The sequence below is a fragment of the Hypanus sabinus genome, chromosome 2 (assembly GCF_030144855.1).
Source record: "Hypanus sabinus isolate sHypSab1 chromosome 2, sHypSab1.hap1, whole genome shotgun sequence".
Taxonomy (NCBI): domain Eukaryota; kingdom Metazoa; phylum Chordata; class Chondrichthyes; order Myliobatiformes; family Dasyatidae; genus Hypanus; species Hypanus sabinus.
In genome coordinates this window covers 194,156,175-194,180,681 of record NC_082707.1, presented here as the reverse complement: position 1 = coordinate 194,180,681, position 24,507 = coordinate 194,156,175, and the positions used below count along the sequence as shown (strand labels likewise).

General features: G+C 40.1%; 1 protein-coding gene across 2 annotated transcripts in view; it reads left to right on the top strand.

Annotated features, from left to right (window-relative positions):
* The window catches only part of LOC132389583 (latent-transforming growth factor beta-binding protein 2-like), a 408,009-nt gene that overhangs the window by 303,889 nt on the left and 79,613 nt on the right, over positions 1–24,507 (top strand). For both annotated transcript variants that reach the window (XM_059962068.1, XM_059962075.1), the window contains 2 exons: positions 437–565; positions 23,693–23,815. In XM_059962068.1, coding sequence (XP_059818051.1) covers positions 437–565; positions 23,693–23,815 — 252 coding nt within the window. The remainder of the gene's footprint in view (positions 1–436; positions 566–23,692; positions 23,816–24,507) is intronic.

Genomic DNA, 24,507 nt, shown 5'->3' with positions numbered 1-24,507 from the left:
CAGATGTAATTTTATTTTTTGTGTACTTAGACATACTCTAGTTATCATCATCTATTCTGTATCATTGTTAGCTGGGGTGAGGTGCTGGTAATGGATGTTGTAGCTTTATTTTTGAATATTGAAGTTTGTACCTTTATTAAAGAAAGGGGGCAAAAAAATGAGTGGAAGCTACAAGCTAAGTCTAACATCTGTCGAAGGTAAGCTATAGTGTCTTTGACTATGATTACCTTTGCGTATTTGCTGATCCTTTCACTGTAACTCACCATAGTTTCACCTTTCCAAAACCACTCCCTCACCTATTTAGTTTAAAGCAGTTAATAGTAGGCTTGTTATATGTAATGAACCATTTCAATTTAGTCAATTTTGAGGGCATTTTCCCTTATTTTGGCTTCTGAACTCCCCTGTACTGTTACACCTACTGCATTATGCTCCACAGGTATTAATGAATGCTTGACTAAGGACATTTGTGGTCCCAATGGAGAATGTATAAACAATGAAGGAGGCTCTTATTACTGCCTTTGTGCTCAGGGCTATATCACCACTCCTGATGGAACAGGCTGTGAAGGTAAGACATATGTCGGTGCCTGGTACTAAAATGCCTACTAAATGTAATATACATGATTCATAAACTAACTGAATACTAAACAAGTTTTTTGGCTGTTCTGATAATCAAGAAGAGGGAAAGGTGGAGGAGCAGTGCTAGGTGATACTGGCTAGGTGTATTTGACATCTTAGAAGCCAAATATTCCATCTCCTCTGTTGTCACCCTATTGATAAGGATGTGGGTAGTGCAGCAATGAGAAATAGTTTGGTTTAGACGATTAAGGCAAAATTAATTTTTGATTGAGAGGAGTATCACGGTAGTAGTCAGAAATGAAATTAATGAGGGATCATCCAGTGAAGCTTTGTAGACGGAGCTGAAAAATAAGAAGAGGATGGTCACCTTGCTGGGGTTCTACTATAGGCCCAAAAGAGTCAACACGAATTAGAGGAACAAAAATTCAGGGAGATTGTGGAGAGCTGTAAGACTAATAGGGTTGTCACATTTGGGGATTTAAACTATCTTAACATTGACTGGGACTGCTATAGTGTTAAGAACTTATCAGTATGTTCAGGAAATTTTCCTCAAGCAATATATAGAGGGACCAAGCAACGTATTTCATATCACTTAATTCAGTGATAATGCATTTGATTCTGCCCTACCAGGTGTCATGTACCTCGTGACCAGGTTACCGAACCAGCAGAAATGGAATAATACATTGGAGTCTGGTATTACTGTAACTAAAAGTGTTTATTAGTAAACTGAGTAATACAGTACTGTAAAAATGAAAATATATATAAAACTGGTTAGCAATGATATATACAGAAGTGTGGAAATATAAATCAAAACCAAGCTCTATCGAAGTCTAGGGGTAAATGAATAGTCTTATGATGGTGCAGAGTTCAGTTCAGTTTAGTTTAAGTCGAGGTAGTTGCTGTTGTACCGTTGCATAGAGAGAGAGAGAGAGAGAGAGAGAGAGAGATAGAGGTAATGCAGTTGCAGGGAAACCTTCCGTTGTCTCTTGACCTGTTGTGGCCACCGACTGTGACCCCTCCATACCAGGCCAGATCGTTCTTCAGTTGTAAGCCTGTCACCCAGGTGAGGGTGAACACACACACAAGCTCCCACCAGTCTGCCTTCACACACTGTGAGCCTCTGATCAATTCCCCCGAATCGAACCTCTAAACCCCCACCTTCACGTGGATACACAATGCTCTTACAGTGTCCCGTGGTGTGTCTGCTTGTGTCTCAGCAGACTTGCTTTTTATCTCCCCTGACAGGATACCGGCCATCCATCAGCTGTCCATCACCTGGTACCGCCTTGCTGTCTCAGCAGGAATCCACACGAGCAGGCAAAGAAAGTGTCCTTGGAGCAAAGTAAACAATTAGTGAAGAAGTCATAATACTAAATCATCCCTCTCTCTCTCATTATCAGCATCTGCAGCAAGATGCCTCCCCCCTCTTCTTCTCTCTCTCTCTCGTTAGCAGCGTAGTTCACAGGGGTGTCAACTCTGGACCCCATCTCAGCCTGGTTTGCTCATCACACATCACACAGGGCAAAGGCAAAGCTGTTTTACTCTTTGGTAATATAGTAGGGCAAGTGGCAGATGTTAAAGTGGGAGAGCACTTTGGGACCAGAAAAACTTCCTATTATTTTTAAAACTAGTTATGGAGAGTGATGACTGGTCCATATATTCAAAGTTCTAAATTGGGGCCAGGTCAATTTTGATGGTATTAGATACAAGCTGGCAAAGACTTATTGGAGTTGAGCAGGTCGGGCAGCATCCGTGGAAACCAACAGTCAATGTTTCTGGCCGAGACGTTGACTGTTCATTTCCATGGATGCTGCCCGAACTGCTGAGCTCCTCCAACGTGTTGCTTTGACCCCAGCATCTGCAGAGTATTTTGTATTTACTGGAGCTGGTTGCTTGCAGGTAAAGAGATCTCTATCAAGAAGAAGGCTTTTAAAAGTAAGATCAAGTTTGAAATGTTTCTGTTGAGATTGAAGGGCAAGGCTGGCAGGGTAAGGAACACTCAATGACAAGAGATATTGAGACCTTGGTCAGATGAAAGGAAGCATGGGAAAATGTGAAGCTCTAGATGTGTATAGGGGATGCAGGAGTATTTCCTAGATGGAAATCAGCAGAGCAAAAAAGGAGGCATGGGATATATTTAGAAGATTAAAGAGAAGCTAACAAACTCTTAATACATTAAATGAATTAAACAGAAAAGAGTAATTTGGGACCCCTCAGAGACAAAGTGGATATCTATGTATGGAGTCACAGGAGATGGGCAAGGATCTCAATGAATGCTTATCCTCTGGTTTTACCTTTAAGTAAATTGGTAAATTGGTTTATTGTTGCCACATGTACTGAGTTACAGTGAAAAATGTCAGTACAACAGTGCATTGACGTAGTACAAGGTATTACAGACTGCGGAATAAAATGGTACAGTACAGCGAAAGTGCAGTGCAGATGGCTAGTAAGGTGCACTGTCACAATGGAGTAGATCATGAGTTCAAGAGTCCATTCAATAGTATTAAAGTTACAGGATAGACCATGTACCATATAGCCTACTGTATAATATGCTAAAGACTTACACAGGACAGAAAGTGCATCCCAAAGGTAAAATTAAAGTGACAGTGTCCTACGGGGACAAAACACAGCAGCTGAACCTCTATGTACTGGAAAAAGGAGGACCACCTTTGTTGGGAAGTGACTGGCTCAGGAAAATCCAGTTGGATTGGCACACCATCAAGACACTAGATGTGTCAACAAAGCTGGGCAGCTCAGCGGGGAAGATGTCCACAGCTCTCCTCTCACCCATTGTCGACTATTACAACGATGAGGAGGAGCTTAGACAGCGCCAACAGGAAGACAGATATTGCCAGTAAGCAGGATGATGAAGACTACCTGGAAGTAAAAGAGCAGATGTACCAGGAGAAATTGACATCACTCAAAAGACAGCTACAGCAGTTACAGGAAGGCACTTTGCAGGAGTATCAGAAAAGGATGAAGAAACTAGATCAACAATGCAAGTGAAGAATATGAAATGCAGAGCTTTTCCTGCAACTGGAGACAGAAAAAGTGGAAAGGAATTATATTAGAGAGAAGAAAGAATTGGGGAGAGCCCAGGAGCCCCCACCTCAGACCAGCCCGAGCTGCAACCACCTCACGCAGCCTGTCAACACCGTGAGCAGTAATCCAAATAGCAGCAGCAACAGCCAGACAAACCCAAATCCCCAGGGGAGAAGAAAGTCATCGCAACAAAGGTTCTTGGAACAGTAAAGTCGTTCAACGTATGGAATGGATATGGATTCATCAACAGGAATGATACAAGGAAAATGTGTTTGTACTTCAGACTGCTATAAAAAAGAATAACCCACGGAAGTACCTCTGCAGTGTTGGAGACGGTGAAACTGTGGAGTTCGACACAGTGGAAGGTGAAAAGGGTGCAAAAGCAGCAAACGTAACTGGTCCCGGAGTAGAACCAGTCCAAGGAAGCCGATATGTCACAGACAGAAATCGTTATCATTGCTGCAACCCTCACCACCAAGGTCCACCATGTAAGTACCAACAGAACATTGAAAGTGGAGAGAAAGAAGATGGAGCAGAGTCAGCAACAGATGGGGAAAACCAAAATCAGCAGCATTGTCCCGCCTTACAGAAGACAGCGTTACCCTCCTTACTTTGTTCGTCGTCGCTATGGTCGCTGCCCACAATATAGCAACCAGCCTCGGGGAGAAATTACTCAGGATGGTGAAATAAATGAAAACCAGGTTGCTGGAGAAGAAGGTAAACTTAACAGAGGACAAAATCAGTTCCATTCAAACAGAACAGCTTTCACACAAGGTAAATCTTGAACTAATGTTTTCCTCCATTGTGAATCATACACTTAATCCTTTGCGGGAAAGTTTCTTTTGCACGTACGTATTTTGAATCCTCAGCCAATGTGTCTTGTTTTTCACAAAGAAGTTGGGAAACAGCATCAAAACAGAGGCAAATTCTGACAACAAACTGTGAGGTTTCTATTGTTGTATTTTCACATTTGTGCTGAATGTGCATCTGAAGGAATTCTCCCTCTTGAGCCAGACAGATAGCACTGCAGGTAATCCTTAATATCAGCAAAACTGTACTTTAACAGCAGCTTAAGAACAATGGAACGAACAACAGGATTTCAATCAACTGTTGCACCAAATTGTGAAAAATTACTGGTAAAGTCATTGAATTGCCCCAACTTTTGAATAACTAGTAGAGACAGCAGATCACCAACCACTTCTTTTGTTGGTGGCAAGTCATCTTTGAAGCAGACCATGGAAACTCTCTATGCTCAGAGGTCAACTTTTCATGACTTTTATATGGAAATCTTATTAAAACAAACAAGTTTATTGACAGATGTTACTCAGAGGGGCAGAGAAGACCCCCCCAAAAGACTTGAGTTGTAATTATTATTATTATTACAACGTTACTTTGTTATAATTTCATATTATTAAGTTACTAATTAAACAGTGAGTAGGCTTTTGTATATTAAGGGTACATATACAGTATTTGCTTAGTGTAAAAAAAAGTCAATACACTTAAATAAAAGGGGAGGAGTGTAGCATATAACCTATTGTATAATATGGGACTATGTTATGTCATAGTAACATATTGAGCATGAGCTATTGGGCGCATATTAATCTGTATATATGTGTTCAGTTCGGTTTTTGTAAAGAACCCTGTTAAGATCGATCCCGTTTCCGGCATTTTTATTAATGATATTGTTGTGTAAACGGCCACATACACAACAGACCATAAGGTATAGCAGCAGAGCTAGGCTATTTGGCCTACCAAAAGAGGCTTTGATCCTGTATATGCTTTTAGGGTTTTGTATGTTCTGCTGCAACGTCAAGGAAGGAAAAGAGAGAATATCTGAGTGGGTGGGATCTCTGATTATGTTAGCTGCTTTACTGGAGCCATAAGAAATAGAGACAGGGTCCATGGAAGGGAGGCCACTTCCCATGATATGTTGACTTGTGTCTTCGATTCTCTGCAGTTTTTGCAGTCCTGTGCTGAACAGTTGCCATATCAAGCTGGGATGCATCCAGATAAGATGTCCTCTATGGTGCATTGATAAAAATTGGTAAGACATGACATGATGATTTTGGAACTAGTTATAGTCAATGAGGATATCTTGCAGACAGTTTGCATGTAGTATTGGAGGTGCTGGACATCTTAAAGTGTATGAAGATAGGCAGTCTCTGGAGCCTTACCAGGTATCTTTAAGCATGCTGTGCAAAGGTAGAGAAGAATCTAGAAGTGCCCTAGTTGAGATATTTGCATCATTGTTGACCATGGGTGAGGTGCTGGAAGACGGTGGGATGGCAAATATTGTGCCTTTATTTATGAAGGGCTGCAAAGGGAAAGGGCGGAAGCAGAGTGACAGTGGGAGGTGAGTTCTCAAACTTGGGGGCCATGACTAATGGTGTGCTTCAGAGGTTCCATTGTTGTTTGACATCTATGTCACCAGCAACACACACAAAATGCTAGAGGAACTCAGCAGGCCAGGCAGCATCCATAGAAAAGAGTAAACAGTTGATGTTTCGGGGTGAGCCCCTTCAGCTGGACTGGAAAGGAAGGGGAGAAGTCAGAGTAGGGGGGGGATGGGAAGGAAGAAGTACAAGATAGCACGTGATAGGTGAAAGCAGGAGAAGGGGAGGAGATGAAGTAAAGAACTAGGAAGTTGATTGGTGAACAAGATAAAGGACTGGAGAAATTCAGTCTGATAGGAGAGGACAGAAGACCATGGAAAGAAAGGAAAGGGGGAAGAGTACCAGAGAAAGATAATGGGCAAGTTAGAAGATAAGGTGAGAAAGGGAAGCAGGAATGGAGAATGGTGAATGGGGGGGTGTGGCATTTACCAGAAATTCGAGAAATTGGTGTTCATGCCATCAGGTTGGAGGCTATCCAGACGGAATAAAAGGTGTTGCTCCTCCGTCCTGATTGTGGCCTCATCCTGGCAGTAGAAAAGGCCATGTCAGAATGGGTGTGGGAAGTAAAATTAGAAAGGGTGGCCACTGGGAGATCCCGCTTTTTGTCTTAGACAGAGCAAGGGTGGTTGGCGAAACTGTCCCACAATCTATGGCGGGTCTCACTGATATACAGGAAGCCACACCAGGAGCACCAGATACAGTAGATGACTCCCACAGACTCTCAGGTGAAGTGTTGCCCCACCTGGAAGGACTGTTTGTGGTACTGAATGGTAGTGATGGAGGAGGTGGAGGGGCAGGTGTAGCATTTGTTCCGTTTGCAAAGATAAGTGCTAGCAGGGAGATCATTGTGGTGGGACAAAGGGGCAAAGAGTTGTGTAGGGAGCAATCCCTACAGAAAGTTGTGGGGGGGGGGTGGGAAAGATATGCATGGTGATGGGATCCTGTTAAAAATGGTGCAAGTTATGGAGAATTACATCCTGTACGTGGATGGTAGTGGTTGGTGACCCACCTCAAACTGTTTGGGTTTCCTTATTTAATGAAATGAATTTACATTAGAGACAGTTCAGAGAGGTTACTGTAACCTTGGGAGGGTAAATTTTTCTTCATACCAGAATCTAGAACAGGGGACAGTGTTTAAATGTAAGGGGTCAACCTTATGGCAAAGATGGAATCCTACTTCTTGGATTGTGAATCTTTAGAATTATTTACCCCAGCAACCTATAAAGGTTGAGTTGTTGAGTGTAGGAAGGCTGAGTCAAAGTATTTTTAAAACAATAACATGCTCAACAATTACAAAGAATAAATAGGAAATGGAGTTGAAGTATTGGTTAGATCATCCATAAATATTGATTTTCCATTTCCAGCTTGCATTTCTCATGCATTAAGTAAAAAAAAGATACCTTTGAAAATGAAAAATCAGTCTTTGTCATATAAAACAGATTTGTTTGATTCCATAAAATTGATTTACCTCCAGTAGCTGCTGTTCTAATATAGACCACCCTGTCTCCTAATAGAAAAAGAATATTTTCCTAACAAGTTCAGCCAGAAGTCTGAAACAAGATTGTATATATTTGGAAAGGATTTAAATAGATTGGCTTAATTGCATCTTTCAGTAACATTGATTTAATATGTGTTTTGTTTCACTATTTTTATATTTCTTCATTACAACCTTACATTTTAATATTTTTCTTATGAATTTAGTTAACGCACAATTTTCTTCTGGTCTTTTTCCTTCTCATATTTCCAAATGTTAAGTTTGATTAACCTCTTTGACCCAATCTGCTGCATTACTGTTAGCAAACAATTTCAGTTGACACATTGAGCTGAACTAGACTAGATTCTGAATATAATCCATTTAGGAAAAGGAGAAAGGATGAAAGAGGAGGTGAAATAATACCTCTTATTAGCAGCTATAATGAAAGCAAAAATAGAATCCATATTGATCCAGATAAAATCTAAAAAGGATCAATCACACTAATTGCTGCATTCTACAGATGATCTAATAAAGAAGGTTGTGTGGCAAGTGAAATATGGAGACAAATTCAAGGAAGTCAACTGCATCATTTTTAAATGGACAACAAGAATAAGGAAGTAAAATTCCTATAAGGTGTATAGTCTAACCTAATTTGTAGAGAATTCATTGGTGGAGAATTTGTTATTCAACCTAATAGTAAAGGATGAACCGAATCCATTGAGAAGTAGAAGCAGGCAAGTATCCCGGTACTAGTGTAAATATCACAATAGACTTTGTGCTAATTATGGAAAAGAACAAAAATAAGGTCAACATATTTGAAAAAAAGTTGATTTTGACATGGTTTAAATGGAATAGATTAGCAAGGTCACTAAAGTTGGACAATCCATACCAGGGGTGCATAAAAAGAGCTTCTTTTTAATCCGGACAGTGACCACGATTTCAAAGGCAGAGTTTCGCAGTGGTTTCTCTTTGAGTTGAGGAGCGACCAGTCAGCAAGAGGTATTGTGTAAAAAGAGCTACCTTTCAGTCAGGTCCACATTCAAGATTTAAAAAGCAGAGCTTCGAGCTAGATTTCTCTGAATTGGACAGTCCACACTAGGGGTACGTGAAAAGACTTACTACTTAATCAGGGCAGTGAGTGAGATTTTAAAGGCAGAGCTTTGCAGCAGTTCCTCTGAGTTACTGAGCAACCAGTCAACAAGAGGGATTCATTAGAAAGGGGGAAAATAAGTTACGCAGGTGCAAGCAGACCGGCCATTCTTGTGAACTGGCCGATCTTTAGGGTGGCTTAGGCAAGATCAGGTTTGGCTGAAGTAGATTATCTTGTAAGTTACTCTCTCTGTATTCTTATTTGTTCATTCATCATCTGTTTGTGCATAGTATAGTGGGAATGGCTCCAGGGGCAGTGTTTTGTACTGTGTGTGGGATATGGGAAGTTTGGGAGACTGAAGGTAAACACATTTGCACCAGTTATGCCAAGCTACTGGTCCTGAGAGAACATATTAAGGAACTGGAGCTGCAGCTCAGTGACCTTCGACTCATACGGAAGAATAAGGAGGTGATAGACAGGAGCTACAGCGAGGTGCTCACCCCTAGGTTGCGGGAGACTGGTCACTGGGTGACTGTCAAGAGAAGTAGGGGTAAAGCACAGCCAGTGTACACCTGTGCAGTGTACACCTAAGGCCGTTCCCCTCAATAATAAGTATCTATCTTTAGATACTATTGATTGTGGGGAGCCATAGTGACTGGGTTACTGGTACTTAGTAAGTTGCTGTGATACAGAAGAGTAGAGAGGTGAAGAGGACTACAGTGTTGATATGAACAGTCAGAGAAACAGAGACGAGTTTCTGTGAGTGTGATAGAGACACCCAGATGGTATGTTGCCTCCCTAGCGTCAGGATCAAGGATGTCTCGGATTGCATCCATGGCATTTTCAAGTGTGAGTGTGAGCAGCCAGGAGTCTTCGTACATAATGGCACCAATGACATATGTTGACAAGGTGAGGAGTTCCTGAAGAGAGATTTTAGGGAGCTACGTAGATAGCTGAGAAACAGGACCTCCAGGGTAGTAATCTCTGGATTGCTGCCTGTGCCATGTGCCAATGAGGTTAAGAATAGGATGATTTGGCAGGTGAATGTATGGCTGAGGAACTGGGACAGGGGAAGGGGTTTAGACGTATGGATCATTGGGATCTCTTCAAGGGAAGGTATGACCTATATAAATGGGACAACATATACCCAAACCAGAGGGGGTCCAATGTCCTTGGAGGCAGGTTGGCCAGAGTTGTTCGAGTGGGTTTAAACTAATTTGGCAGAGGGATGGGAACCAGAGCGGATGTGCTGAAGATGAGGTAGGTGGGGTACAAACAGAGGCAATGTGTGGTGAAACTGCTAGCAAAAGGAAGCTGACGATAGGGCAAAATTGCAGCTAAAGAAATGAGTTGCATTGTAAAAGGCAGACAAAGCTGAGAAGGGTGAATACAGGAATAAAGGTGGTACATTTGAATGTGTGCCGAATACAAAATAAGGTCAATGAACTTGTAGCACAGTTATAGATCAGTACATATGATGTTGTAGGCATCACTGAATCATGGCTAAAAGAGTATAGCTAGGACCATAATATCCAAGATTGCACATTGTTTTGAAAGGACAGGCAGGAAGGCAGAGGGGTTGGCATGGCTCTGTTGGTAAAAAATGAAATTAAATCATTGGAAAGAGATGACATAGGGTCAGAAGGTGTTGTGGATACAGCTAAGGAACTGCAAGGGTAAAAAGACCTTGAGGGGAGGTATTTACAGTTCACCGAACAGTAGGAAGTACTTTACCAGCAAGTTAAAATGGGACATATAAAACGCATGCCAAAAGAGCAATGCTACAATGGTCATGGGGGATTTTAATATGAAGGTAGATTGAGAAAATCAAGTTGGTGTGGGATTCCAAGACGGGGTATCTCAAGAATGCTTACGAGATGGCTTTTTAGAGCAGCTCGGGGTTGAGTCCACCAGGGGATGAGCTGTTCTGGATTGGGCATTGGGCAATGAACCAGAATTGATTAGAGAACTTGTTAAATAAAAGCTTTTAGGGGCAAGTGATCATAATATAATGGTCTTCACCCTGAAATTTGAGAAGGAGAAGCTAAAGTCAGATGTATCACTATTACAGTGGAGTAAAGGGATTTAAAGAGGCTTGAGAGAGGAGTTGGCCAGAATTAATTAGAAAAGAACACTAGCAGGGATGATAGCACAGCAGCAATGGCTGGAATTTCTTGAAGCTATTCAGAAGACATAGGATATATACATCCCAAAGAGGAAGTATTCTAAAAGTAAGATGACACAACCATGGTTAAGAAGGGAAGTCAATGCCAACATAAAAGCCAAAGAGGGGCATATAATAGATCAAAATAAGTGGGAAGTTTGAGGATTGGAAAGCTTTTAAATACCAACAGAAGATAACTAGAAAAATCATTAAGAAGGTAGAGATAGAATATCAAAGCAAGTGGCCAATAATATTAAAGAGGATACCAAAGTTTCTCCAGATACATAAAGTGTAAAAGAGAGGCAAAAGTGGATATTGGATTGCTGGAATACGACACTGGAAAGGTAGTAATGAGGGACAAGAAAATGGCACATGAACTGAATAAGTATTTTTCATCATTCTTCACTATGGAAGACACTAGCACTATGTTGGAAGTTCCAAGTATCAGGGGTCCTGAAGTGTGTGAGATTACCATTACTAGGGAGAAGATTTTTGGAAAACAGAAAGGTGTGAAGGTAGATAAGTCACCTGGACCAGATGGTGTACACACCAGGGTTCTAAAAGAGCTGGCTGAAGAGATTGTGAAGGCATTAGTGATGATCTTTCCAGCATCACTACATTCTGGAATGGTTCTGGAAGATTTGAAAATTGCAATTGTTACTCCACTCTTCAAGAAGGGAGAAAGGAAGAAGAAAGGAAACTATATAGGGCAGTTAGTCCGATCTCAGTGGTTGGGAAGATTTTAAGGATGAGTTCTCAGGGTAATTAGAGGCACATGATAAAATAGGCCATAGTCAGCATGATTTCCTCAAGGAAGTATCTAGCTTGACAATTCTATTGGACTTCTATGCAGAAATAACAAGCAGAATTGGCAAAGCAGAATCGCTTGATGTTGTGTACTTGGTTTTTGGAAGGCCTTTGACAAAGTGCCACACATGGGGGTGCTTAAGAATCTATGAGCCTATGCTATTACAGGAAAGATTCTAGCATGGATAAAGCAGTGGCTGATTGAAAGAAGGCAAAGAGAGGGAATAAAGGGAGCTTTTTCTGGTTGGCTGCCGGTAACTAGTTGTGAACAACAAGAGTCTTTGTGGGGACTAAATTTTTTTTTTTACGTTATATGTCAATGATTTAGATGATGGAATTTATGGCTTTGTTGCAAAGTTTACAGACTAAATGAAGATAGGTGGAGGGTCTGGTCATTTTGAGGAAGTAGAGAGGGTATAGATGGACTTAGATTAGAAGAATGGGCAAAGAAGTGGCAGATGGAATACAGTGTCGGGAAGTTTATGGTTATGCACTTTGATAGAATAAATGAAAGGATTGACTATTTTCTAAATGGAGAGAAAATACAAAAATCTGAGGCGCAACTGGATTTTGAAGTCCTTTTGCAGGATTCCCTAAAGATTAATTTGTAGTTTGAGTCTGTGGTGAGGAAGGCAAAAGTGATATTAGCATTTATTTCAAGAGCACTAGAATATAAAAGGAAGGATGGAATGTTGAGACTTTATAAAGCACTGTTGAGGCCTCATTGGGAGTATTGTAAGCAGTTTTGAGCCCCTTATCATAGAAAGGGTGTGCTGAAATCGGAGAGCATTCACGAGAGATTCACAAAAAAGTTTCCAGGATTAAATGGTTTGTCATATGAAGAGCATTTAATGGCTCTGAACCTGTGTTCACTGGAATTCAGAACAAAGAATGGTGACCTCATTGGAACCTACAATATGGTGAAAGGCTTTGATAGAGTGGATGTGGAGAGGATGGGAGATTGGGAGAGTCTAAGAGCAGAGGAAACAGCCTCAGAATAGAGGGGTGTCCTCTTAGAATGGAGATGAGGAGATCTCTTTAGCTAGTGAGTGGTGAATCTGTAGAATTCATTGCCACAGGCAGCTGTGGAGTCCAAGTCTTTATGTATATTTAAGATAGAGATTGATAGATTCTTGATTGGTCAGGGGAAGAAGGGAAATGGAGAGATGGCAGGAGATTTGGGGCTGAGAGGGAAATGGATCAACCATGATGAAATGGCAGGGCAGACTCGATGGGCCAAATGGCCTAATTCTGCTCCTATAGATTAGGGTCTTATGATCTAAACCAAGCATCTGGTTTTGTTGCTAGAGGGATCAAAATTAAAGTGGGTAAGTTATGTTAAATCTTATGGAACTTTGGTTAGACCTCTCTTGAAATACTCCACATAGTCCTAGTTGCCATATTATAAAAAGAAAACAAACAGTAGAGTGAGTGCAAAGCCACAAATTTGAAGGAATACATATCAGGAAAAAATGAATAGCCTGATAACTTTCTTAGGCAACATATCTTGTCCATACTGCACCAACCGCTGCCAGTGGGCTATAGACGTGCAGCAGCAGTGTGTGGTTAAGTGCCTTGCTCAAGGACACACTCGCTGCCTCGGCTGAGGCTCGAACTAACAACCTTCAGATCGCCAGCCCAAAGACTTAACCACTTGGCCATGCGCCAACATATATGGTTAAATCAGTACTTAACAGAGGCTTTTAACATGCTGATTGGTTTCAATAGAGTGATACACAAAGAATGCTTCCATTTATGAGGGAGCAATACTAGAGAGCATCTGTGTAAACCAAATGCCAAGGAATTCAGAAGAATCTTGAGAACATGAAACTCGCTAATATAGGGAACAATGGAACTGAATAGAAATGATGCATTTGAAGGGAAGGAGTAGGGGATAGAGTTTGTGTGCTGATAGATTTAGATAAGAATAGACAGCAGATGACTCAAGTTGAACATAGAAGCTGTTGTGGATTGGTTAAGTTTCATGCAATATATCCTCTGTATTCAACACCATCATACCCTCAAAACTAACCAATAAGCTCCAAGACCTAAGCCTTGATATCTTCTTTTGCCACTGGGTACTTGATTTCCACACTTGAAGACCCCAGTCTGTTTGGATTGGCAACAACATCTCCGCCACAGTAACCATCATCATAGGTGCACCACAAGGCTGTGAGCTTAGCCCTGCTCTGCTTGCTTAAATACTTAAGACTATGAGGCTAAGTCTAACTCCAACACTGTATTTAAATTTACTGATGTTGGCCAAAGCAAAGATGGTGATGAATTGACATATAGGTGGGAAATTGAAAATCGGGTTGAATGGTACCACAACAAGAACATCTCATTCTACTTCAGCTAAACCAAAGTGCTGATTATTGACTACAGGAGGATGAAATCGAAGATCTATGAGCCAAAGTTCATTACGGGATTGGAGTTAGAGAGGTTCAGTAACTTCTAATTACTGGGCGTTATCATATCAGAGGATCTGCCCTGAAACCAGCATATAAATGCCATTACAAAGAAGACATGGCAGCATCTCTACTTTCTTAGTGGTTTGCGTAGATTTGGCATGTCATCTAAAACTTCGACAAGCTTCTATAGATGAACAATGGAGAGTATCCTGATTGGTTGCATCATGGCCTGGTATGGAAACAGCAATGCCCAAGAATAGGCAAGTCTTCAGGGACATAACTAATGTCCTCCTTCTTTAAATAATAGGGTTTCCCTTTCTCCACATCCACATCGTCTCCATTTCTGGGTTATCAGTGTTTAGCCCATCTTACTGCTGCCTTAACAAGATAGAGTTCCTCTTGCTTTCATTAACCACCCACTGAGCTTCCACATCTAACATATCATTCTCTGCAAAGACCACCATCTTCAATGGAATCCTACCACCAAGTGCATCTTTACTTCCTTCCCCCCTCCCAACTCTCTGCTTTCTACTGGCATCACTCCCTCTATGATTTCTTTGTCCATTCAAACCTCCCCACTAATATCCATCATGGCACTTATCCTTGCAAGTGACCGAAATGCTGCACATAGCCATTTGTCTCTTCCCTCACCTCCATTTAGGGCCCCAAACAGTCCTTCCAGATGGGGCAACAACTCACCTGCAAAACTGTTGGGGTTATCTTCTGTATCCAGTGCTCTCAATGCAGCCTCTATATTGGTGAGACTCGATGGGGATTGGGGGAACACTTTGTCAAATACCTCTGCTCCATCCACAAAAAGCAGAATTTCCAAATAGCCAACTATTTCAATTCCTATCCCCATTCCTATTGCAACATGTCGGTCCGTGGCCTCTTCTTCTGCGATGAAGCCACTCTCAAGTTGGAATAGCCCTTTGCCTTTTCCACCTATCACTTCCCAGCTTCTTACTTCATTCCCCCCACCCCCACCTAACTGCCTTCACCTCTCACCTCCTAGCTTGTTCTCCTTCCCCTTCTCACCTTCTTATTTTGGCATCTTCCCCCTTACTTCCCTTACAGCCCAGTCCATTACAGGAAAACTCCGCCTCACATTTGAGCACATCTACAAAGAGTGCTGCCATAATAAAACAGCATTCATCATCAAGGACCCCTACCATCCAGGCCGTGCTTTCTTCTGATGAAGGGTTTCGGTCCAAAACGTCAACTCTTTACTCTTTTCCATAGATTCTGCCTGGACTGCTGAGTTCCTGCAGCATTTTGTGTGTCCTGCTCTCTTCTCACTGCTACCACCAAGAAGGAGGTACTGGAGTTACCATATACCAAGTTCAGGAACAGTTTACTTCTCAACCATTAGGCTTCTGAACCAAGATGGATAACTTCACTCACTACAAAATTGAACTGATCACTGAATACAACCAATGGACTCACTTTTAAGGACTTTACAGCTCATATTCTCAGTATGTATTTACTTAATTATTTTTTGTACTTGCACAGTTTTTCTTTTTGCACATCAGTTGCTTGTAAGTATTTGTGTAGTTTTTCATTGCTTCTATTATATATTTTGTTCTACTGGGAATGCTTGCAAGAAAATTAATCTCAGGGTAGTATATGGTGACATGTTCATACTTTGATAATAAATTTACTTTGAACTTTGAAACTTACAATGTACCTAGAGTGGAAATGAAATTTCAGGCCCTTTTAAACCTCAGTAAAAAATTGATTTAATTAGTAAAACCTTTAGGATTATAGTAAAAATATGATTATAAAGAAAACAGTATTTCTGCAAATAATGAGGACAGCAGATACACATCCATTGCCATTACAGAACATTAGCTCTGAGCAGCTTAGACGCTGCAATTTTATGACTGTAATTTTAGAAGTGAAAAGATTGCCAGAAATGCCTTGAATAAACAAAGTTGGATAGTTCTCTGGCTAAATGTATGTGCACTGAGTGTACTGTCAATTAGCCAAGTTATCATTTCTTGGATACTATGTTACAGCAAGATAATTTTTCCACCTCAAACTATGTCACATTTCCAGACTTTTGTTTGGACATCTTTGTCAATAGAAATTATCAAGTTATGAGATTTTTAAAAATATGTTTTAGGTTAAAACTTACTTTAAAATGGTTAATTTTTCTTGAAAGTCATAATCCGCTAATCTGTAGACAAGTGAAAAGTTTTCATAAACTAATTGGAATTTAGCATTTTTTTCCAGAATTGCAGTCATAGCAATTTGGTGGCTTGTCTCCAAAAGTGATAAACAGTTTAGCCTCCCCCGTTCCTATTTCTTACATTCTTACACTTTGTTAATTAACTGATGGAACATAAAATTCAAGTATGATGAGTTAGAAAACAAGGTATTTAATATCCTCAACTGAATCATATTTGAGCAGTAGAAAATAAACTGACTTTTAGATCAAAGTTCAAAGTACACGACCATATACAATCCTGAGATTCATTTTCCTGTGGGCATACTCAACAAACCTTTAGAATAGTAAGTACTATATAACAGAATCAATGAGCGACTGCCAAACTAGGGCTTTCATCCAGAGTGCAAAGGCAACACACTGCAAATGCAAAAAGAAGAAACAATAATATAAATAAATAAGCAATAAATATAAAGAAGCTGAAATGAAGAGCGTTTAAAAGTGAGTCCATTGGTTGTGAGAACATTTCAATGACAGGACAAATGAAATTGAGTGAAGTTATCCCCTTTGTTCAAGATCCTGATGGTTGAGGGGGACTAACTGCTCCTAAACCTGATGGTGCGAGACCTAAGGCTCTTGCATCTTCCTCCTGATGGCAGGAATGAGAAGAGAGAATATCCTAGGAGATGGGGTTCCCTGATGATGGATGGTACTTTCTTCCGATAGTGGTTCATGTAGATGTGCTCAAAGGTGTGGAGGGCCTTACCTGTGATGGACTAGGCCATATCCATTACTTTTTGTAGAAACTATCCATTCAAAGGCATTAGTGTTTCCGTATCAGGCTCTGATGCATCCAGTCAATGTACTCTCCACCACACATCTTTAGAAGTTTGTCAGCATTTTAGATGTCATGCTGAATGTCTGCAAGCTCCTAAGGAAGTAGAGGTGCTGCTGTGCTTCCTTCATAATTGCTCTTATGTGTTGGGCCCAGAACAGGTCCTCTGAAATAAGACCCCCAAAGAATTTAAAGTTGCTAACCCTCTCTGCCTCTGTCTCCCCAGTCACTTCACAGAGGTCGTACCTGGACCTCGTGTAACTTTCTTGGTAACCAGACTCTCATCTGGCTCTCAGCAGATTTCAAATCTCATGGTTCATCCAGGGCTTCTAATTGAAGAAGTCTCTGAATGATTTAGTGGGGACACACTCACCTACAGCTGTTTTAATAAAGTCCACAACAACAATGGTGTATTCATTCGGAACCCTAGATGAGGGCTTGAACGTGGCTCAGTCCACTGACTTGAAGCAATCCCATAGCCATTCCTCTGCCTCTTGTGACAACCTCTTTGTTGTCCTAATCTCTGGAGCTTTACTCCTTAGCCTCTGTCTGTTTGCATGCAGGAGAAGGCCAGCCAAGTGATCTGATGTACCAAAATGCAGTCTGGGCAAGGGATGCTAGGCACTTCAATCTTAATACAACAGTAGTCCAGTATGTTAGGACCTCAGGTGCTACAGGTTATATGCCGATGGTAATTAGGTAGGGATTTCTTCAAACAAGCCTGGTTGAAATCTCTGACTATGATTTGAAATGCTTTGGGATGGACTATTTCTTGCTTGGAGGCGGTTTCACAAAGTATCCCAAGCACTTGATTATAGTCGGCTGCTGATGGTATGTAAGTTGCAGTTAGGCTTACAGAGGAGAATTCCTTCGGTAAATAGAACAGATGGTATTTGACTGTTAGGTGTTCAAGTTCAGGGGAATAAGAGTTTAACAAAACCACCACATCGGAACACCAATGAGAGTTTATCATAAAACACACACCTCATCCTTTTGCCTTTCCCAACTCAGCAATTAGGTCCATTCTGTAAATTGAGAAGGCTACGGGTTTGATCGCTGTATCTGGCATGCCTGGAGAAAGCCATGCTTCAATCAAGCATACAATGGAACAGACTCTCAGTTCTCTTTGTACAACAGTCTTGCCCTCAGATCTTCAATCTTGCGCTCTAGCAACTTCATATTTGGCCAACAAAATGTTGCATTTCAACATATTTTATAGTGCGGTATGATGCACAAAATAATGTTTGGAGTCAGACATCCAAAATGCTATCAATAGTTTGTCTTGGTCCACCCAAGTAGATGCTGCAGCCAAGAATGTGCACCTCAGAAGGCTAAGGAAACTTAGCATGTACCCATCACAGCTTTGTATTGCAATTGTTTTACCCAAGACCACAAGAAATTGCAGAGTATTGTATACAGCTCAGCCCATCACAAAAACAAACCTCCTCTCCAAGGAATATGTCTGCACTTCATGCTGCCTCAGAAAAGCGACCAACATAATCAAAGACCTCTGCCATTCCAGACATTCCCTCTTCTCTCTCTTTGCATCAGGCAGAAAATACAGTAGTTTAAAATCATGCATCACCAAACTCAAGGACAGCTCCATAAGATTCTTAAATTGACCTTGTGTACAAGACCGTAGGTCCATTAGGAGCAGAATTAGACCATTTAGCCCATCCGGTCTGCTCAGCCATTTCATCATGGCTGATCCATTTTTATGTGATTCGTTTGTATGATAAAGATGAAGTCTTGACTTCACAATCTCTCTTGTCATGGCACTTGCTCCTTGTCGTCTGTTTGCAATAACTCTTTCTGTAATTCTAACACTTTAGGCTGCATTCTGTTATTGCTTTTTGCTTGCACTGTCTTGTTGAACTCGTGTTATGAAAGATCTGTATGGCTGGCAAGTAAAACAGAACTTCACGGTATCTTGGTACCTATGACAATAATAAACTAATTATCAATTGCCAATTCTGAAATTTATTCTGTTAAATAAAATAAATTAGGAAGGCATATGATGCAGTGTCTTCTTTATTTTATTATTATTTCATGGATTTATGTTGTACTGATAGAATTTTGGACGTCTGACTCCAAACATTATTTTGTGTATCATATCACACTGTAAAATTTAATTGTTACAATTGAAACCTCAGTGCTACCTCAGCTGGTGTTAACTGGATCCACTTGTGGAAGATTGAAAAAATATGCATGCAAAAGTCACATTCAGGTTGCAAAACACTTCATCTTTTTATTTATTTTCCTGGGCTTTGTGGGCTTACTAGTAGCTACAAAGCAATATGAGTAAGTAGCATGCTCAGGCCACTGAAGACAAAAATGTATCCACAGCAGATATTTATCAATGGATGTAGTTATAAGTATTTAACAAATACCACCATTCCTTTGATACACAAATATTGTTGAAGTGGTTTATAAATACAGAATTTCAGTGTGTAACAATTGAGCCACTTGCTCAAAAGTGCTAACAATAACGAGTGATTAATGACTATTTAAGTTACTTAGATGGAGAATCATTGGATGGTTAAGGATGCAGCAATGAGGTCAGACGTGCAAAGGCTCAATGACATTAAAACCTTAGATATTAATATCCTAGCACAATTTTATTTGATTTGGCTTTGGAGGAAAGTGTGTTTTTTCTATATATTTTTAATGCCAAAACTTTATTTATTTTACACCATTAGCTGGTATCCGATTGTTTTCTTATATAACACTGCAGATTAATTGATATCATTAACTCTCTCCCAGTAAATAATTCTCTCCCAATCTTTTAAAAGTATTTCCTCCCTAATCTTTGCTTTATAATCATTTACCCGATTAACTAAAGTCTAGATAAAGTCAGAGCCAAAGTAAAAGCAAAAGAGAGGGCATACAAGGAAGCCAGAGCTAGTGGGAAGATAGAGGACTAGGGAGCTTTTAAAAACTTGCAGAAGGAAAGCAAGATAGTCATTTGGAAAGAAAAGGTGAATCATGAAAGGAAGCTGGTGACTAATATCAAAGAAAATACTAAAAACTTTTTTTAAGTATATAAAGGGTAAAAGAGAGTTGAGGGTAGATATAGGACCAATACATAATGATGCTGGAGATATTGTAATGAGAGATGCAGAGATGTCAGAGGAACTGAAAGCGTATTTTGCATCAGTCTTCACAGTGGAAGATGTCTGCAGTATACCAGACATTCAAGAGTGTCAGGGAAATGAAGTTCGTGCAGTGAAAATTACAAATGAGAAGGTGCTCAGGAAGCTTAATGGTCTGAGGGTGGATAAATCTCCTGGACTTGATGGAATGCACCATCAGGTACTGAAGGAAGTAGCTGGAGAGATAGCGGAGGCATTAACAATGGTCTTTCAAAAATCAATAGAGTCTGGCATGTACCGGATGACTGGAAAATTACAAATGTTACTCCATTGTTTAAGAAATGTGAGAGGCAGCAGAAAGGAAACTATAGACCTGTTAGCCTGACATCAGTGGTTGGGAAGTTGTTGGAATTGATTGTTAGGGATGAGATTATGGAATACCTGGAGGCACATGACAAGATAGGCCAAAGCCAGCATGGTTTCCTGAAAGGAAAATCTGCTTGACAGACCTACTGCAATTCTTTGCGCAACTTACAAGCAGGGTAGACAAAGGAGATGCAGTAGATGTGGTGTACTTGGAGTTTTAGAAAGCCTTTGAAAAGGTGCCACACATGAGGCTGCTTAGCAAAATAAGAGCCCATGGAATTACAGGCAAGTTACTAACAGAGGTGGAGCATTGGCTGGTCGGCAGAAAACAGGGAGTGGGAATATTCTGGCTGGCTGTAGTTTACCAGTGGAGTTCCATAGGGGTTGATGTTGGGACTACTGCTTTTTATGATGTACAACAATGATTAGGACTATGGTATTAATGGATTTGTGGCTAAATTTGCCGATAATACAAAGATAGGTGGAGGAACAGATAGTGTTGAGGAAACAGACAGTCTGCAGACAGAATTACATAGTTTAGGAGAATGGGCAGAGAAGTGGCAAATGAAATACAATGTTGGAAAGTGTATGGTCATGTACTTTGGTGGAAGGAATAAATGGCAGACTGTTAGTTAGATGGGGAGAGAATTCAAAATGCAGAGATGCAAAGGGACTTGGGAGTCCCTAAAGGTTAACCTCCAGGTTGAGTTGGTTGTGAAGAAGGCAAATCTAATGTTGGCATTCATTTCTAGAGGTATAGGGTATAAGCGTAGGAATGTGATATTGAGGATCTAGAAAGCACTTGTGAGACCACACTTGGAGTATTGTGTGCAGTTTTTGGCTCCTTATTTTAGAAAGGATACACTGACATTGGAGAGGGTTCAGAGAAGATTCACAAGAATTATTCCAGGAATGAAGGGGTTACCATATGAGGAACGTATGGCAGCTCTGTATTCCCTGAAGTTCAGAAGACCTCATAGAAACATTCCGAATGTTAAAAGGCCTGAACAGATTAGATATGGCAAATTTATTTCCCATGGTAGGGGATTCTAGGACAAGAGGGCACGACTTTAGGATTGAAGGACATCCTTTTAGAACTGAGTCATGGAGAAATTACTTTAGTCAGAGGGTGGTAAATCTGTGGGATTTGTTGCCACGAGCAGCTGTGGAGGCCAAGTCATTGGGTGTATTTATAGCAGAAATAGATAGGTTCTTGATTAGCCAGGGCATCAAAGGGTATGGGGTGAAAGCAGGGGAGTGGGGATGACTGGAAAAATTAGATCAGCCCACGATTGAATGGCGGAGCAGACTCGAATGGCCTACTTCTGCCCCTATATCTTATGGTCTTATAGGGCATGTAGAAATCAAACATCTTCTTCACGTTGAAGCATAGTTGTTGCAGCGATAACAAAAATACTTCTAGTTTCTATGCTAATTTGTCAAACCATTATACTTAGTGTCATCTATTTTGTCTTTAGGTTTTTGGGTTTATTAGCTGTGATACTTTTCCAGACATCAGTGGTTTAGTGGTATGGATCTTTTTCAAAACTGATACACTTTGACAAGCATAAAATAACAAACCAGAAACAATACTAAATTGTAAGAACAAATTGTTAATAAGATAATAGACTAGTTGAGAGTAATGCAATTGATAATATGCATATGAACACTCAAAAGATATTAGACTAAGTAACATAAGCTTGTAATCAAATTTGAATTCTGTGTGAAAAGAGGCTGGAAAAAAGGGTACAAATTTAAGGTAAGTTAAGGTCACATCGGGTGCAGTATATGAGAGCAGATATCCTGGCACAAGTACTGGAGATTTATAGTAAGCTTTAGAAGAGTTAGTTTGCATGGAGAATTGAGGGGCAGAAATGAACTTGGTAATTGTTAATAGAGGTAAACAAGGAAGAACTAGGAATTAATTGTCTGGGAGTCCAGAAAGAGTATCCATTGTACTTTTGCTTTTTTCATGCTTTTTTTGCTTACTACTCTTCATTAATTGAAATATGACCATGCTTATCCACTGTGTGGCTAAGTACAGCTCCAATGCTATCTTCAAATCTGAAATCTGAATCACAGCTGGCGATGAATGAACTTACTCGAGCAAGAGATGTCACCTAGCTTCTTGCTTGATGTCAACAAACTAATAAGCTGATTGTTGGCTTCAAGAAAAGGAAGTATGGCAGCAGCTGAGAGTGTTAGTAGCTTTAAATTTCTTGGTGCTAACATCAGGAGATCTGTCCTAGGCCCAACAATCATAACATGCAATCATAAGAAAGCTGGTGTGCTAGTGTGCTTTCCTGAGGAGACCAAAGGAGTTCTGCTTATTGTTAAACACTAACAAACATCTACAGGTGTATTGTTAAAAGTATTCTGACTGGTTTCATCATGGTCTGCTATGGCAATTTGAATGCACAGGTACTAAAGCTGCAGAGAGTCATGGACTAGTCCAATACATGACAGACACGTCCCTCCCCGTCATCAAGTCAAGTCACTTTTATTGTCATTTCAACCATAACAGCGGGTACAGTACATAGTAAAAATGAGTAGTATCTACAGGAGACACTCCCTCAAAAAGACAACCTCTATCAACAAAGGTCAGACCATCCAACTCTTGCCTTTTTCTCACAGCTACTAGTGTACTGATGAAAGGTAACCTTGAACATTTTGCAGTGACAGGAAATATTGATGGAAGAAAATGTTGTAGATGACAGCACATGATATTCATGAGTTACATCAAGGGATGGACAGGCAAAAGATTTGAAGAGCTTGTTAGAACTTCCCAAATTAAAAATAGATGGAAGATCATGTTCGCCAGTGTCATATAACATGACACATAATGATGATGATTGGTGGACAGGAGGTACAGAACCCGAAGTCCTGCACCACTGCGTTCAAGAACTGCCACCTCCCTTCAACCATTCAGGTCTTGAGCAACATCATAACAGTTTTGACCATCTCACACTAAAATGAACTTTATATTTTTTGTTCTAATTGTACTTTTCTGTAAAAAGTGTATACTCTATATACGTTTCTTGTGAAGGCTGCTTTTTGATGTTACATTGCTGTGATCCTGCTGCAAGTAAACTTTTCATTGCACTTGTGCATAATAATAAACTTGACTTTCACTTATCGGATTTGCAAGGACTCTTTGATTATTTCAAGATTATGTGTCCTTAGTTTTCCTTCTATTCAATTTACTGTAAGAAATTTAATTTTTATCTATCCACTAATTATTTGGCTTTTCTTTTTATGCTCTATTTAACCTACAGATGTGGATGAATGCCATGAGGGGACTAATTGTTCAGGTGGACAGTGCATAAATACAGATGGATCCTATATGTGTAGATGTCAGACAGGGTTTACACATTTACCTGAAGCAGAACAATGTATTGGTAAGAATCGTCAAAAACATTGGTAACTTTATTTTGGTATTAAAGTATACCGTACTATACAGATTGCAATATCTAGGATATATTACAGGTGCATGGAAAGTGCACAACTCAAAGAATGTCAAGCTCATTACCAACAAAGCAACAGAAAATAAGATTTAAAAAAAGAAGACCTGCAAGGTTTTACATCTTATTTCTTTGTAATGCCTTCAACAAAATTTGGTCCCAGGCTGCTTAAAACAATAGCCTTCCCATTTTGCCACCAGAAATGCAGGTTCAATCGAAGATCTGGTGCTACTTATCTCTATTCTTACTTTAAATCTATTATTCCCCAAAGTAGTACATTCAGGCATAGCCTAACACTTCAGCAGTCTTTTTTAATTGTAATCTTCACAGTATGCACTGATGACCCTACACCTACCATGCAGCATCATACAAGCAACTTAATACAGGCAAAATCACTGAAGGTCTGCAAGGGATTTAGAATACCTAAAAGTATATTTCATGTTCTTTTGTGCTGGTTTCAAATTTTCATTTGTGTATACTGTAATTGTTTTGCATTATTGTTTGTCAAAGATCATTGACATTTCCTATATTTTCAATGACAATAACCATGCATTGAATTAAATAACGTCTATTCAAACTTTTTTCTGAAAATAAATAATCTAGAAATTTGATCATGATTATTTCAGTAT